This window comes from Strigops habroptila, chromosome 2 (genome assembly GCF_004027225.2).
Source record: "Strigops habroptila isolate Jane chromosome 2, bStrHab1.2.pri, whole genome shotgun sequence".
NCBI lineage: Eukaryota > Metazoa > Chordata > Aves > Psittaciformes > Psittacidae > Strigops > Strigops habroptila.
This window is the reverse complement of record NC_044278.2, coordinates 100676437-100694643: the sequence shown is the minus strand read 5'-3', so window position 1 is coordinate 100694643 and position 18207 is coordinate 100676437. Positions and strand designations below refer to the sequence as shown.

The window sequence follows — 18207 nt, the reverse complement described above, 5'->3', positions numbered from 1 at the left end:
ATGAATCAACACTAATGGGACTAATGGGGCACTCATGTTTATTTCTAGGAACTGACTCTGTTTGCTCAGTGTTCTGGAGAATAATCCACTTACTCAAATCTATTCTATCTTCCGAACATCATCAGTAGCAATAAAGAAACACAATGACAAGAGTTAGGGAATCCTGCAAACCATCAGTAGAGTTTATTCTTGAAATGTTTTGTTATTATTCCTCAAAGTTCAGAATACACCACAATTTATTTATGAACCTATATAACTGATATAACAGATTTAATAAACTATGTTTGTAAGAATAATTCTAAAGCTACAGAATTTAGGAAGGCAAAGTGACTACCAAAGAGGCCAGAGTAACAGAACCCTTACCCTATACACAACGTACAAGATACCACAAAGTAATGATTTTATGAACTGGAGCTTCAAGTATTACAGCAGTGATCATAGCCTGTATCTAAATTGTGAAATCATAAAACATAACATTTTAAAATAAAAGCCTGACAATTACTCTTTTCAGAATTCATAGTAATTAAACTTGCAAAATTTAATACACACACTTATCAACATCGTATGGAATGATTTGCATACTTCTAACATGTATTTGGAAATAAAATGTATCCCAGGCTCATGAATTAGGAAACAAAAATAACAGGAAGCACATCTATGCAAAGAAAGCATCCTTACTATCTAAACCCACAAAAAGATGATATTCCACTTTTGAGCGGTGAAGAAAAGAAGATATATACATTTCTAATGAGAGTCACATTACAGATTAGTCAGTGTCAACATGTGCACACGCCTGAAATGAGTAGAATTATCCAGCTGCTGTAATCCAGCTTCTTCACCATAAATATTCCCTGCAATTGAACACCCACGTTTGAACATACAACCGTGCAATTAAAGCAGATAAGAAAATTAAAGCAGCTCACCTACTTTTTCCAGACATGCTGTCTGATCTAATAGAAGATATTAGCCCAAGATACAGAGCTCAACTTGAAACCAAAATACTCATATTTAATAGTCAGCAAACCGACACACATTTTTTTCAGTGCATACATGTGCACACACACACAAATCCTGCCTTAATTTTATTTCAAAACTAAAATGGTCCCCCAACCCGCATCCTAGTTAGCCTACTTCGACAGATGATTTGATAATAAAGATCTCTCAATCTAACAATTCACCTGTTTAAAATAGCTAACATATCACAGATGATAAAAGAAAAAGCCAGTAACTAAATATTCTAAAATCTGTAGCATTACTAAGCTATCTACATGCTACTTTGAAAACATGGCTTGTAACACTGTTCAAAGAAATACATAATTAGAAACAACATCACACAATCGTTTCTACATTCAGCTATAAATACCAACTCTTCAACTCTTCTGTTCAAAAGATAGAGCTCTCAGGAAAATGGTCTCAGATACAGATGACTCTTAGTATAGTCCTGACAATGGATTTAATTCAAAATGTACTTTTGATGACACCAATGACACCAATATTTGTTCTTTCAACTTCATTAAGCTCCTTTTTATACAAATTCATGTTCAGATATTTATGGAGGAATGGGAAATTGCAATTGCTGCCAAGTTCAGTAGCAAAATACCCTAAAAATCCCAAGTCTGTTTTCTTATAACTTTTTCCAGCATTGAAGATCATATTATCATTTACTTCTAATTGTAGCAGACCTTTGTCACTTGGACTACAGATATCATTGCTGGGTATCTGTCTAGCCAAATTGTTTTAGACAATTGTAAACTAAATGGTCACACTTCTAAAATCAAAGGAGAAATACAGCATTTTTATCATGTTTCATTATTCCAAGCATCTCTCTGAGAAGTTTTGGATTGAGGAAGTGAAACCTGGCAAAGTACATGTGTTTGGTTTTCCTGCAAGACTTTTTTGTAAACCTGCCCAAGCTGTAGAACTTTGAAATGTCACGTGCATGGAAAATAAAGTCCTCATTTTTGTACAAAATAGAACAGAAAATAGAAAGATTCTCACTGCAGTAAACCCATTCCCAAACAGAGCATTCTGGCAGTGGCAGGAAGCCAATTCAGAACCGGTACCGCACCATTCTAAGAATGAGTTTTTTTCCAAACACAATCTTAAGAATGGCCAGAGAAGGAACAAAATTGGCCTAAAATAGGAAGGACATGGGAAGTATAGTGGCATAAATATTGGAACTAGCAACTTGGCGCTGGCAGCAGAGCTAACAAATAGGGACATGGCAAAGAGTGAAGTGCATGGAAGAAATTGGTACAAAAAAGATGCGAATTAGATCCCATCAGCAACTGAAACAGGGACAAGATGAATCTGGGAAGAAAGGGGATGGAGAAGAAGGATCTGAGAAATCAGCTTAGAATTTAGGAGCAGATGTGGAGTGAGTAAGCACAAACCAAAAGCCGTGGTCGGATAGGAATAGGAAAACAAAACTGGAGAAATAGGAACTCAAATAAGCTGTGATTATCTAGATCTGGTGAACGCGGGAAATAAATCAAGTTGATGAGAGGAGCTCCCCAGTGACCAGGAAACCGCTAATGTTATGCTCATACTTGGGGTAAGTAAAGACAAGGACCCAAGGAACTAAAGGCTGCTCAACCTCACGTAATGTCAGTTCTGGACAGTCAATGGACTGCATCCTCTCTGAATCTATTTCCGAACATGTGAAGGAAATTAAGGTAATCAGGAAGAGCCAATGTGGGTTTTGCAACAGACAAATCATTCTTTACTGACTGAAATGCACTCTCTGATGAAACAACTGCCTTTGTAGATGAGAACAGTGATGAACGTAGCACAGTCTGAGATTATCAAGGCTTCTGACATCATCTCCCAGTCAGTAACAAGCAGAGTACAGCAAGGGATGACAGCAGGACTAACTTTTTCATTATCTTCATCATTAACCTGGATGATGAGGCAAAGAACTTGCAGATGACACCAAATTTGTAGTGATGCCCTACGTACCTAATAGTAGGGCTTCCATCCAGAAGGCTACTGAGAAACTTGAATACCAGGCTAAGCAAAACATCATGAAGCTCAACAAGGAGAAGAGCAAAGCTCTGCAACTGGTGAAAAAGAAACCTAAGCATCAATACAGGAGGGAAAACGCTGGTTGAGCAGTCCTGCTGAAAAGAATTTGTGTATTACAGTGGACATCAAACTGGAGATGAGCAACTGGTGTGCTCATCTAAAGAGCAAACTACACAGTGGGTTTTATTACAGAAAATTGGCCAGTAAATCAATGGAAAGTATCATCTACACTCTACCTGGCTCGTATGTCGTCAGTTCCAAAATACTGCATCCAGTTTGGGGCTTCCCAGTCATGCTGGGAAAAGACATGCTGAAAACCATGAAAGGACTGAACACATACCTATCAAGAAGGTTAAGGGCATACAAACTTACGGAGAGGTTAATATCATCTGGGCTTGTTTAGCCTGGCAGCGAAGACAGTAAAAGATCATTTGATAATTGGCCTATTACAGTAAATAAGCCCATACCTGCACCTGAAGGGAAGTGAGGAGCCAGATTCTACCAGGTAACAGCACATGTTACAACATAGGAGAACACACAAAGTCTGGCTTGAGAACTTTCAGTCTGGAGATTAGGAAGAACTTCCTTACTAGGAGGACAGTACTGCACCAGAAAAGTTTGCAGAGACTGTGGTGTCTCTGTACTTGCGGGGTTTTCAAGATCAGGCTAGACAAAGACACAGCTGATCTGATCCAGCGATGGTGACAGACCTGCTCCAGGCAGAACGAAGGACCAACTGACTTCCACAAGCCTCTTCCAAAAAACATGCCTGAGATTCCACGCAGCTGGGATGGAAGAGTTGAAACAAAACACTGTTCTTTAGTGGAAGATTCAGGACAGACATGGCTCAAATTTGGGAGCAGGAGGAAAAGTGCCTGCACTTACAAGCCCTTACTTTGCACAACATGCAGACAAGATTCCTGGGTCCTACTACTGCTCTGCTGTCATTTCATACTTGGGAAACCTGCTTGCAAGATGCATCTCATTCCCTTCTAGCACTGATCTACACAGATGATGTAAATTTTCTGCTTTTCCTTAACAGTTATTTTGATAGCACAAGCAGTAGAGGTTTGTCTGCAGGTGCTAAAGATGCAAAGCCTGCCAAGATACCTGTGGGTACTAATATGACTTTAGAAGACTATTTGTTGTCCTACTCTAGACTGCAGAGTTCTAGGACGTTAAACAGAAAAACATCTTCAACGTTATTAAGAACAAGACTTAATAATACTTATATTTTCCCAATAGGAAGCCATCAATTCTGGGATTCCCCCCAAAAAAAGATACCCAAGATGCTGAGACATGATTTCATTGGAATTAACAATTGCAACCAAGCACTGAACATACAGAACTGCGTATAATTGAATACACTGAAAAACAAGTCCCATGCAGTTCAAATTCAGCACCTAAATTTGGAGACTATTCTTGACCTCGATCTCATAGTTCTCACTTTCCCATCTGTTAAATAAAATCAGTAATTTAATCTCACTAGCAAGAGATGAAAAAAGCATTAATATGTTCATAAAAACCTGAAGACATTTAGAATCTTTTAGAGAATACAAGTAATATATTTGGAGAAAGATTCAGAGAGAATTCAGCACACCAAACATGGAAAACAGATTATTTTATATCTTCACATTAAGCATCATTCAATTTCTGCACTGAATGAGGAAGCATTTTTTCCACAGGACTGTGGTTGGTATTTTTAATTTTCTATATTGCTGTCATGTATTAAAGGAGTTACTGCAATAATATCCACATAGGCACATGCAGCTTTAAAAATGTACATTTGCAAAACAGAGCAATCAGTAACTAGAAAATATTATAGTTAAAATTATACAATCTCGTAAGCTAGAAATTTCTAATAGGTGTTCTTCTATGTTACAGAGATCACGGTGTCCTAAATATCAGAAAAAAACCCCCACAAACAGCAAGGCTACTCCTTTATACAAAAAACAAGGAAGAACGTGATTGTTGTACCTACTTCATAGATTCTTAGCATACAATAGAAGACAATCACAGAAGACATCCCATTTGTGATGTACAGTTTCTGGATGAAGCTCTATCAGTAAGCATGATATAGTATAGCACTCACTGTCTGTGCTCTATGGCACCTTACGTGCTTTTTAAACTAAAAAACAATGAAAATCCAAGTTGGAGGCAGTACCCGCTTTTAACCCAGCCAGACTTCAACAGTATATTTTTAAGGAAAAATAATACCTTTCTTATGTGTTGTTCACAAATAACCAGAGAATCTGACAGACCACAGTATGAAAAACAGGGGATGAGATTATGATCAGCTTTATCAACACACTGAAAACACAAAGTATTTCCAGAGTAGTAAAATTCTTCTAATTGTCTTTGAAGATTTTTGAATGGGCATAAAAAAGTAATTCTGGTTCAGTCAAATTAATGCTGTTAGATTTGATGGAAGATTTTTTATATGAAGAGATTTACTAATTAAAAAAAAAAAAAAAGGCAGACATCACATACTAGCACACCTGAAAGTTTCAGAATAAAAGATTATGCAATTTAACAGGTACAGAACATCTTAAATTCCACACAAACCAGCTCCTGTTCATCAAAACTCTAAAGAAAACCAAAACCCTAAGCAAATATCATTAATGCTTATCGGCATTTTTTATTACAAATTAAGAATTACTGCCTAATCTACAAATACCAAAGTTTGCCAAGTGCTTCCAGATACTTTTTTTTTTTTTTAAATTCTTAAAATTTTTTTATGTGAATAAGCTTCTCGAGATTTCAGTCTTTACTTACCGAGAAAGTGTTGTTTTCCCTGAACCAGGCAGGCCTCTTAAAATGAGGAGCAATTTCTGTGAACAACTAGACCTTTCTTCAGTTAACTGCAACGAAGAAAAACTGTGCATTCCTTCTGTATCGGCAGCTTTTGGATCCTTCCAACACTCTTCTCTGGTTTCACAGAAACCATTATTTTGCAGTCCATTCTGGTCATTATTTCCATTTCTGAAGACCTGAGTAGTACGGGCATCAGTATGACCTGCACCATTGATACTCTGATCAAGCAATGGACCATGACTGTTAATATCACTATCTCCGTCGTAACCACGATAATTTTTATAAGAAAGGTAACCATTCTGAGAAGGGAGAACATTAGGTTTTTGTGGCGGGGAATGAAGTATCTGAAAATGTGATTGATGGTTGAATCTAGGAGGAAAAGATCCCTGAGGTATTACGAAGGACTCTGCTGATTGCCAAGCAGGTCTGAATTCAGACACTGAATAGTTCCAATATTTAGAATCCTCTTGTCTATCAAAGGTATTTTCAGTTTTCCAGCCACTTGTTTCCACGACAAACTGCTGCTTGTTGCTTGTTTTCTCACTGCTCTGTTCCTCAAAGAAACACTGTCCATTCCCATAAAATGGTTGTGGGCTGCCCAACAACATGTGTTGATGATGCTCTTGTGACATCTGACTACAGTCATATGGAGACCATTGTTCCTGAGAAGTTTCAGTTTCTTTCTCCTGAAAATTGGTATCTAAATTTTCATTTTCCAGCTGGTGAATTTCTTTATAGAACTGGTCCAGTTCATCATCTATTTCTGGTACAGCAGAAGAAACAGTCTGCATCTTCTTTGCCTCCTTCCTTATAGCTCTGTTTTCATGCAATCCATTCTGGTCTCCCTCACTGCTTTCATTACAACTGTCAGATTTGTCCTGTTTGTTACTTCCGGCAGGCCTGTAAATTGGTCCGATAAATTCTTTGCTTGTAAAAAAATCTTCATCTGATGCATTTCTATTTACTGAGAATGATGTACTGCTATTTTTAATTTTATCTTCACCAGTATTATTTGTAATAAAAGGGCCTTTTTCTTCAGCTTTAGTGTCATTTATTGATGCAAACTGAGGATTTACAGTTTCCAAATGAACCAGGTTATTTTCGGGGAGCACTTTATTCAGTGTCCCCAAGACATGTGTAGGTATTTTCTCTTGCTTCTGCATTTCATGTTGCCCTTGGTTATCTGAGGCATCTGCTGGTATCAAGTCATTCGATGTTGTTTCAGTATCCACTTCTTCCTGAATACCTTGGTTATCACCAGCAGAGAGGTTCTCATAGGCCTCTTCTGTTGACTTCATTTTTTTAGAACATGGTTCAATAACGATTTCGTCCTGACACTCCAAGAGAGTTACTCTACTTTCGGCATGAAGCATCTTAGAAAACAAATAACATAAATCAGCATGCACATTTTAAAAGTAAAATATAAAAAAGCAGAAGTTATTCAGGCCTATGACAAGCATCCTCAGACCCTCCACAGTACAACTAAAACATACTCAACTAGAAGAAAAGCAGACAGCATCAACTGGGAGTACTGTTTAAGCAAAACTGCCACATTATTGAACATCGTTAGTAAATACCTGCATTAGTGCTGGACCAGTCCAGCAGTCACATTTTATGATATACATTATATAGTTTACAAGTCACTTTTAAATGTGAACATTTGAAAAATTAATTGCATCAACCACCTTCGTCCTCTACCAACCTATGTTAATCCATCAAGTGTTATAAATCTTTTACAAGATAAACATGTGACAATTTCCAACGCACGAACTGGTACTTGACATCACTGCTAACATGACCAACAATAATGAAAATACTTCGGTTACAAGGATTCCCTTTGACTGAACAAACTGAACTCAACTAATTCATTTAACACCACTCAGATAGTGGATGGCATTTATAATTTGGTAGAAGTCAAGTAAGACTTAAAATTACATCTACAGTCTGTTATAATGTTTCTGGGTTTAGAACAAGTAAAGACCTTTGTTAGGGACCTTTGTTAGGGACTTTTTTTCTAAAAAAACACACAAAAAAAAGCAATCCCTGCCCCAAACAGACAGCATTCTGAGAATGAGCCAAGAAGCTCCAGAAAGATTCAGAGACAAGAGCAATTAAAAATAAAGCAAGATGGCACTGACTACTGTGACATGCGGTCATGCCGTTAGCCATCTATTAGAATTACTTGGATTTTCCTTTATATTCCAGAGGTCTAGACAGAATGCAATAAAAACCAAGTCATTTTATTATGAATCAAGTGCCAAGTATTTTATTCAGCAAATTACACCTCCCCCCCCCACCCAAATACAGCACCTAACAAGAAAGTATTTTTCCTACTAGAGGGTTTATTCTACTTTCTGAGAACATTCCAACTTTCTAGGAGTAAATATTGGGGGGGGGGGGGGAAGTCTCATGCCTTTCATTCTGGGCAAGAAATAAAGGAGTTTTTTCTCTTTATCTGGAAAGGATCTGTAGGTAGTATTAAGGAAAGAGTTCTAAGTAACATTTATCATCTCATGCTTAATTGCAAAACCGGTAAGGTGCTACTCTAGGCATTTTCTCACCTACTATCCAAAGAAAGAGAATCTTGCCATCCCCAGTCTCAAAATGTCTAGACCAAGGAGATTTTACTGTTTGCATTTGACCTCACCACTTGGAAGACAGCAGTAATGTCAGAAGGGGGAGAAACATGGCCATGTAACTAACCCTCTTCCTTAGAATTGGTGGCACAATGTTGTGTGTATAGTTTCTCTCATCTTTTCAAGATACACATATTTCATGTGTATCATTTCTCAGTTCCATCTTTTTGAGAAGTAGAGAGCGAGTATGACACTATATGAATCATGGACCTTATTCTACATCTATCAAAAAAGGTTACTCTACCTCCACTCAAAAACAGGACGGGGGGGGGGGAGGGGCGGGGAGAGAACAAGAAAGAAGTTGCTTTATTAGCTTCTATGTCCTCATCTGTCTTCTGGGATGGTGTCTGTGCAAAGCCCGTAGCCTGATGTGGAATGAAAACAGAGCATGTGAACACTTGCCACATGACAGTATTTCTAATGAGGGAAGATGCTGCTCTGACTGTCCAGCACAGGAATATCCTTTTTTGGTAACCTTGAGACTTTCTCTGACTACCCTTTGGGACAGTGAAGTTGCACGTGAAAGCATCTGCACCTGTATTGCTGAGGAGGATTGATCAAATATGTACCAAAAAAGTCCAATCTATGTGACAGCCTTGCCTCTTGAATGGGATAGTCTGTCACTTTTCTATAAAGAACTATTTGTAAGCATTTGCACCTGAGCTGGCATATGTGGTTCACCAGCCTGGCACCTGCAACACCAAACTACCACTTTAACTAACCTGCCAAACATTCAGACGACTCAACCAAGTAAGTCAGGGCCTCAAGCTCCACCTGTACAATAAATTTCCAAATGGAAAAAGAAGGCATATGTGGCAGCACATACAGATGGGGGAACCGACTGATTTTGCTTGCATGACCACATCTTCGCGGGCACGGAGGTGACAAAGCATGTAGGCCAGCGTCCCCCACAGAGCCAGGCCACCCCTAGCAGGCTGGCGGCGGTGCAGAGGCGCCGCGGCCGCCGGCCCCGGTTCTCGGTAGGTGTGCCAGCCCCTCTCCCTTCCTTCCCCCCCGCAGTGTAAGGCACCCATCTCCCCACCCCACGCACACTCCCCTCAGCCCGGTGCCGACGACCCACAGCCTGAGCAACCGTCCCCACGCTGCCCGCTTCCCCGCCCGGCCACGGTCCCTCTTTGCCACCCAGCAGTAGTGATAGCGACGGGGAAAAGCGCCTTCCCGGCCCCGCTGAACAGAGGCCACAGCCCCATACGGGTGAGGAGACCAACCTCAAGGCCGGGCCACCCGCCCGTCTTCCGCCGCCTGGGCGAGCCGCGCACTCCCGGCAGGCCGGGGGAGGGGAGCGCCAGCGAGCCCTTGCCCTCAAGACAGCAGCACCACCTCCTCCACCCCTTCACCCCGCAACCCTTGGCTGTTATGGGGCTTGTAGTTCTGCCCGGCTGGGCGGCGAACTGCAACTACCGGCATCCCCCGCCGGGGCGGGGCGGTTTATTCTTCTGCACGCCCGGCGCTCAGCGGTCGCAGCTGTGGTTTTTAGGCCGTTTCAAGCTATTTCGGGAGCGGTTCTCAGCGTGCAACCTTTTGAAGGCAGGAGCTGTCTCCGTGGTTTCCCAGCGACGGGGGCTGCTGTTTGCCCTGCGCCGCACTGATCGGCGAAGCTAGATTCCCCAGCTCAGTACTGAAGCATCTGGAGGTTTGCTTTTGGGGAAAGGTAGAGTCTCGGCCGCTGAAGACGCGGGGCAGAAGCGCCAGCCAGCAGCCATTCCTCGCTGCGCCTCTCAGCTCTCCTGCCGGGGCCCAGTGCTGTGCCCACAATGCGTTTTGGTGCTGATGTCTGTGGTATCGCCTGCTTTCGTGAAACTAACTGATGGTTGGTTTTAATTAATGAAATAAACCTCGCAGGCTTATTTTGCCCAGACATTAGGCCTGCCCACATTAATTTGAATAATACGTATTCTTTTGGCTATAGCCTCAAGGGAGAACACTCACTATAATGGGTTATATAGGTCTGTGTACTAGATTAACTTACTCTGACCACTATGTTGAGGAGAAAATACTTCTATAATGTTCTGGGGATCAGAACGTTTATTTTACTTTAAGTGATATTCTGATTTTTGTCTAAGAGCAACAAAGAAAGATTTTAGCAACATTATGAAGTTCCAATGAGGACTGTCCCCAGTGTAAAAACTGCCCAAGTTTCCTACATGTGTGTTGTACTTACATGAACTCGCAACTTTTCCTTGCAGCAGAAATAGGGTATCTTTTTTTCCATTATGTGACTGCATTCTTTTTTCAAATCTTGTGGCATTATGCGAAGCAAACCACATTTTTCCTAAGAAACAGTCTTGTAACAGTACACAAAACAGCTTCTGTAAGTGATGTGCCCATTCTAAATACCTGCAACATTGATGCTTTCAGATAGCCTGAATAAATTATGAATATTTTAGAGTTTATATAATTTATAAAATCTCTGAAAATAGTTTATGTGCTATAAGTGGTAAAAAGAAAACAGTGATTGTTAAAATCCATGCCAGGTATTCCTTCCAATTACCTCTGTGACCAAAGCAGTCTTCTTTCCTGGGCTGGATGATAGCTTTGCTCCATTAGAAGGTACGTGCCTTTGGTAGCATTTTAATTTAAATCAGAAGTGAACTTTGAAAGTGAATCTCCTGATTCTTCCCATTCACTGCACTTTGTTAAGATTAGCACTCTTCCAATGTAAAAACTGCTGAAATGCATATCGTATGAATGCCGCAGTTGTAGCGTCAAATAGTCAAATACTTCTCTGTATTGATTTGCACGTAACAGTGCCGCACAAGTTACGAGGACGTTGCCTGCATCACAACCAGATCTGGGGAATCAGCGTGCAGCTGCTTCTGAAGGAATAAGGGTGGCATAACCGCGTACCTCTATTCCAGACTGGCAAAACAGTGTGTGAGTTCTCCTGGAAGACAGGAGCAGTCCTGTGGTCAGATATTACTTACTGTGGCTTTGGGGCCTGGATTTTGTACCATATTGTGGAATTCACAGTCAAATTCTAAAGCTATTTTGAAGTAAAATAAAATTCAGAAGAAACCGATCATTTCTGCTATAAGGAGTTCTTTCAGGAAGGAAAATAGGAAATGGCATAAAAACCTGACCTTTGCTACTAAGGAAAACACAGAGACACAAGATACACAAAGGAGAATATTATTGCAGATTGGTGAAATATTTCTAACACAAGTATTTTCTGAAATACAAAGGGCTACACCGCTTTTTCTTCTAGCCTTTTTGATGAGATCTAAAGATAATAAGACTAGTCCTTAATTTTAATAATAAAATTGTTCTGCAACCATGATTCCTGACTTCTTGGAGAACTCTTTTCTAATAGTAATACTAGTGAATGACACCGAAGATAACCATTTGGAGAGAATAAGAGTGTGCTACACATGGACCTTTTGAAGGTAGTATCTGGAGATCAAAGCTCTCAAGTGCTTCATGTTGTGTAACCAGTAATTGTCTCGGATGTATTTCATTTTGGGAATTCTCCCTGTACTTGTGTACCTAATTAAAAAAGCCACATGTTACAGCTGACAATACTCTAATGTCTTTTTTTTAACCTCATTGAGGGTAATCAAATACACTTTCCCTGATGACACTACTACAGCTGCTACAGATGCCATATGTGAAGACATTGTACTTACTAGAGACAAAGCTACAAACAATTCCCCCAGAATCCTCAGGTTACACTAGATGATAAAAGAAGTTCCATCAGAAACATCGTTGGGAGAAACAGATAGTGTATGTAGCGTCCAAGGGGCTGAACGGTGTCACAGTGAGCATATTTACAAAGGAGTATTAACAGATCATGGGGATTTTTTTGCAGAGGAGTCTGAATTTTATAACTTCATTTTTTTTAATATGTTTATAAATTTGCTTAGAACTCTACCATGTACCTATACTATATGTCAACCAAATCATGCTTCTCATAACATACAAAACTCCTCTATGATTTTAGTGGAAACTTCTCATAGAAGAAAAAATACGAGAGTTTAGTAGTGGTATTTGCATGAGTAATGGGTCTTGTATCACTTCCTACTGATAATGTTTTTTTTAACTCCTTCCCTTCCTTCTATTGGATTCAGGGTGTTTTCTTCCTTCTGGTTTTTATCACTTTCCTCTTTCCTGCAGCAGACTGATGTGCTGCCTTTATCTTGTCCTGCAAGGCTGGAACACAGCACCACACATACATTCCCTGCAGAGAGAGAGGTATGCTGTTTGGGTACACTGTAATGGCAGCAGGAAGAGGAATATTCTTCAGATTTCTTGAATTGCCCGTTCCTATTTCATAAAAGGGGAAGCACTGAATGTTTCTCATAAAAACATTGTACTATTTTGTGTAAGGAAAGATTTCTATTAAATTAACTTCTAGAAACATTTTAGATAAAACTTCCCAAAATAACTGAGCATGAAGAAGGTAGCTGGCATGAAAACTATTAACCCAAAAAATTTAATGTTGGCAAAACAACAAATGGCTGTATTCTGCCTTTTAATAGAAAAGATTAGGCAAATTTTAGACAGAATGATGAGACTCCATCTGTAATAACACGGAAAAAAAAAGATAAATACCCAGTGGGCACTACTTGGGATTGGCTTTTACAATTAAGGGTTAATATGGAATGATAGTTCAAATCATTTAGATCTTGTGCCTTGATCTTGTTATCAGACTTGACATAGTGGAGTACTCTTTCTTCTCATAACACTGTTCTTCTAGTAACACTTTAGTTAGACATCTTGAACTCCATTTGAATTCAAGAGGACCAAGTTGCATACTGATATTTAATCATGCCTCTTTCTAAAGGATAATCATCTTGGTTCTTAGTTTGTCTTGACACTCTGTATTTCACTAAATCTTGCTTGAAAAGGTGAGGCTTCAAGATGATTTAGAAAATAGGAAATATTCCTAGTTTGTCATTTAAATATTGTTATTTGATTCCCTTCTACTATAGGATGAGCTCTCTTGGAGATAAAAATAGTGGAGAGAAAATATAAGATCTAATTAGTTTACTTCAGAAGCTTTTGAAACATTGGATTTAATGTTTTTCAGCTGAAATCTGCATGACATATAGATTTTTTTATTTACAGTAAAGCACCTGTTCTGTGAGTTAGGTCTCAAGCAAAACAGAACTAGAAGTATGGTAAGATTACACTTTTAAGGTAGAGTGCTTTAGAAAATAAAACAACTGCTGGCATGTGGCAAAGCTGAGCTTATAGGTTGTGAAATATTAGGGGAAAGCAGACCAAGAAAACATGATTCTGAACAATTTTTGTGTTTCAAAGTAGAGCATGGGGACTTTCTGGAAATCAACACTCAAGGTGAAGGTCCAGGCACTGCTTAGTCTGCAAAACTATCTAAATAGCAGTTCACATTTACATAAAAATAGAGTAGACTGAGTGTAAAGTGTTCAATAGACTTAAATTCAATGGGACATTAAAATAAGTAGCTTTAGCTAGAGAACAGACAGTGGAATGGTAAAACAAAAAGTGTTGAGTAGAAGAAAAAGAGCGTCAGATAGAGCAACTTAAAAATGCCCAAGATTTTATACAGCACTTTAAGTATTTAGTGCTTAATATACTAATTACTGTGTAAGTGAGAGGAAAAGAGAGATGGTATGTATTATAGAAGTTCAGTGCAACATGCTTACTTATGGCAATGTTGACATCCCTACTCTTTGTGGAATATTTGTCATTTTAACTACTCAGTTGTTACCCAAAATTACTTTCATTTGAATACTTGAAGTTTAACAACTGAGATGCTCGCCTTTCAGGTACAACTTATGGTAAGAAGTTCTTAAATATTTTTCCCATTTTGTTAAACTAATAGCATTGCTTAAGAATATTTAGGTTATGTACTCTCCTCTCCCACCTCTTATCCTACATCTCAATTAAGAATGGAGAGCATTTAAATCAATTAAAGGTAACTCAGAGGAGAAACTAATTTAATTCACTGACAAACTGAGCTAATCACCAGGGAAAGAAAGACTGCTAGTACAGACTCCCCAAATACTAATTCGCTACTGTTGTACCTGTCAGCAAGGCACCAAGGGAAGAACAATCCCCCCCAGCCCCCCTAGACTACTGTGGTTTTTTAGATGCTGGCTGCCATAGGTAGGATATTTTAGTGTTAAGTTGTAGGAATACAGTGTGTAAATAGCTGGAGTGGTCAGTGGTCAGCAAGAAGATTCCATGACATTTAGCAACAAAGCAGCTGTTAAGCCACACTGGAATGGAAAAAGACAACGATCCACACAAAACAAAACAACCAACCACAAACTTATTAGCAGCCTTAAAGGTCTGTGTATTAATGCTCTCTAGCTTCCTCCTATTAGACAGCAAGATGGTTAGATTTGCTTAGAGTGTAAAGGATTCACTCGTTGATAGCAAAATAAACATCACTTCCTGACTGCAGGAAAGAGATTCTGATTCAGAACATTACCAATCTGAATGATGTTTTTTGCTCCTGTGGCTACTGTAACGTGAAACATTTTATTGCTCTCTTCCTATACATGACTCCAAAAAGGCACTGACCTCTTTAAGATCCTATCTGAAGAAAAGAAGTCAGAGAGAAAGATACATCTACAGCTGACTTGAGATGGCATATTTTGGGAGGGGGTAATAGTGTTTTAGTAGAAAGACTTACTTTAGTAGGTCATTTAATCTTACTAGTGTCCCACTGTAGCTGTTAACTATTTAATGAAGAGAGCAGGTAAGTAGGTGGAGTAAAAAGGCTTCCTACAGTCCTCACCCTGAAAAGTAACATAATATAATCTTCAGTTTGTTGGGGGGTTTGGGGATTTATTTTTGGTGAAATATATAGTACTTAATGACTCTTGCCTTTTTGTTAGAAAACAACCATAAGACAGAAGCAGATAAGTATTTTTGGTAAAGTCTTCTTAGCAACAAGATTAAAGCAGTACTTATTAAACTTTAGTATGAATATTGCACGTGTATTTAAAGCTAGTAGCTTCTGAGCATCACCGTCTTATTCAGCTGTTTGATTTTTGTTTACAAGGAGATGGTGTTGGAAACAGCACTGACAGAGACAGTAAGAGTCTAAAAATTCCAGTCATCTTAAGTCACTGTTTCCATGTGACTTCCTTGCAAATTATTTAAGAGACATGTAAGATACTAAAATTAGTTGCGAAGTTAACTCATGTTCATAATAATCTCAGCCATTTACCTGAAGAGCCAACACAAATAAATGAAGTACTTTTTTCTTTCTCTGAGACAAATCACTACACCTGCAAGTCAAACGTGTATATAGGCACTAACTCTCCCTCCTACAGGGCAAAAACCCATTTGGCGTGAAGAACTCACTATATAAATGACATGTATTTTATTTGAATTGTTTTTCTAGTAAAAAGGCTGGAGCACCTCTCCTGTGAAGACAGGCTGAGGGAGTTGAGCTTCTTCAGCCTGGAGAAGAGAAGACCTTAGAGAAGGTTTCCAGTACCTAAATGGGGCCTACAAGAAAGCTGGAGAGGGACTTTTTACAAGGGCATGTAGTGACAAGAGGGGGGATGGCTTTAAACTGACAGAGGGGAGATTTAGATTAGATATTAGGAAGATATTCTTTACTATGAGGGTGGTGAGACACTGAAACAGGTTGCCCAGATAAGTTGTGGCTGCCCCACCCCTGGAAGTGTTCAAGGCCAGGTTGGCCGGGGCTTGGAGCAACCTGGTCTAGTGGAAAGTGTCCATGCCCATGGCAGGGGGTTTGAAACTAGGTGATTTCTAAGCTCCCTTCCAACCCAACCTTTCTATGTTTCTAAAATATTTTTGATGCGATTGTTCAAGAGTCATAAGAGAAACAAACAGAAGGCAAAAGTGCTTATACCTATGCTGGAAACAAAAGTATCTTTTTCACAGACCTGCTATAGTAAGGAAGAGAATTTAGATAAGCGTGGTGGAAAAAAATTGCACCCTTCTATTTCTCAAACTTTTTCAACGTTTACTTTTCTGTTCAGCCTTTATTTTTCCCAAACCATCTATAAAAGGAAACAAAAGCTACTTTAGGATTCAGTTAAGTGTTTTGGAATTTCTCTTGGGTAATTCATGTAATGTTAGAAATGTAACTTGCAGTTTGCATTCAAATAAAAAACCCCATCAGTTGGCTTCCATTGAAATACTTAATTTGTGCTGGCCGTTTATCTCTCTGGTGATGACTGTATGGAAATATTTGCTCAAAAGTTACTCTTAACTCACATAATGTTAGTCTATAGGTAGGGAAATCAATAAAACAATTCACAACTTACTACTATCAAAAGCAGGTGTTCCTGTTCTCTGCTGTGTAGTCCCTCCCTTCTTTCTTGTGTTAGTTCACACTCCTGTGATCGGACTGAGCTTGCTAGCCACGACAGTGATTTAGAATATGGTTAAGCTGAAATATCTGCTTATCTTGGGAATGGGAAAAAAAAAAAAAAAGTTTTGCTCCCTCCAAACCATTCCTTCCCTTGTTCTGTCAGGGACTGTAGGATTTTTTAGGCAATTTTCATATTTCAGTGTAAGGAATCAGTAGGAATTGCTACAGCACTGAGTCATTCTAGGACCCAGCTTCTTTACGACCTTTCTTCACCCCTCAGTGGGATGCTGGGGTTGTTTGAAAGTTTATGTCCTTCTCACCTGCCAGCTTGATTCCAGAGGTCCTGGTCTGTTCAGTCCTGTGAGGTGTATCTTAGAGCTGTTATTTAGACAAAGGTATGACTGGTAAAGTTAGGATGTTGGTTTATTCTGGTTTGAAATATCCTTGATTTTCATCAGTGACCTGGAAAACAGGCTGCACACTGTGATACTTGGATGGTGTCAAAGTCTTTTGGGTAATCAAATGCTGTGCTGGTGGAAAGAACTCCAGAAGGTCTCACAAAAGCGAATGGGTAAAAAGATGGCAGATAGGCTTGAATTAGATCAGTGTAAGGTAAATCATAGAATTACCTGTCAGTAATGGAAGTTTATATTCACAGTCTGGAAGTCACTGTTTTCAGCTCTCGGAAATCCTTGGCCCAAACTGCAACAGCAACCAAAAAGCGCCACTGAACAACAGAGATGTAAGGCATCATCAGGAAGAGTACCACAAGCAAGACAGAAGGCAGTTTGCTGCTCTGTGGGAAGTCTCAGCATACTGCTGTCTTGATTACAGTGTGCAGTCCTGGTCTGCAAGGACACAACAAATTTAAAGAAGGTATCAAGAAAGATAGCCGAAATGACCCAAAGGGAGAGATCAGCAGTCTAACAAAGTAGGGACTAAAAGGGTTTAGATTCTGATTGTGAAAAGACAAGGCTGAACAGCGTATGATCAAATTTTACAAATCAAGGAGGCCCTGTTTAAGCTGAACGCAGAAATAGGGTTCTTGACACAGTGGGTAGTTGGCTTCTATATTCTGCTGCCTAAGTAGGATAGAAAATACGCAGTGTCAGCAGGTTCAAAAAGGGATTAGATGAGTTAGTGGACAACAGGTCCACAAATGGATTCTAAATGCAAAGAAGTCTTTGAAGTTCTGTGGCGCTGGCTTTGTCTGTATGTCATACTGTAAGCAAAATATTTATTTTGTACAAACATTTTGAATCTTTAAGCATGCAGTTTCCGTAACATACATTTATGCTTACTCCTGGCTTTCAGGAGGTGGCAGATCTAGTAAAACCGAGTCTGCTTACAGTCATCAGTGCCCTATGGCATGTGACATTTCTTGTGGAGAGCCGGAGCCTGCCCTTGGGAACACAGCCAGCACTTGCACAG

General features: G+C 39.4%; 1 protein-coding gene across 4 annotated transcripts in view; it reads right to left on the bottom strand.

Annotated features, from left to right (window-relative positions):
* N4BP2L2 (NEDD4 binding protein 2 like 2) overlaps positions 1 to 9844 on the bottom strand; it is a 48116-nt gene extending 38272 nt beyond the window's left edge. For 2 of the 4 annotated variants that reach the window (XM_030475607.1, XM_030475609.1), the window contains exons 1-2: positions 9704 to 9844; positions 5800 to 7211 (exon numbers count right to left, since the gene is read on the bottom strand). In XM_030475607.1, the coding sequence (XP_030331467.1) occupies positions 5800 to 7211 (1412 nt within the window). In that variant the 5' untranslated portion in view covers positions 9704 to 9844. Of the gene's footprint in view, positions 1 to 5799; positions 7212 to 9196; positions 9396 to 9703 lie in introns of those variants that run through there. The other 2 variants (XR_003989919.1, XM_030475608.1) reach the window with 2 other exon arrangements.
* Positions 9845 to 18207: the final 8363 nt, after the last annotated feature.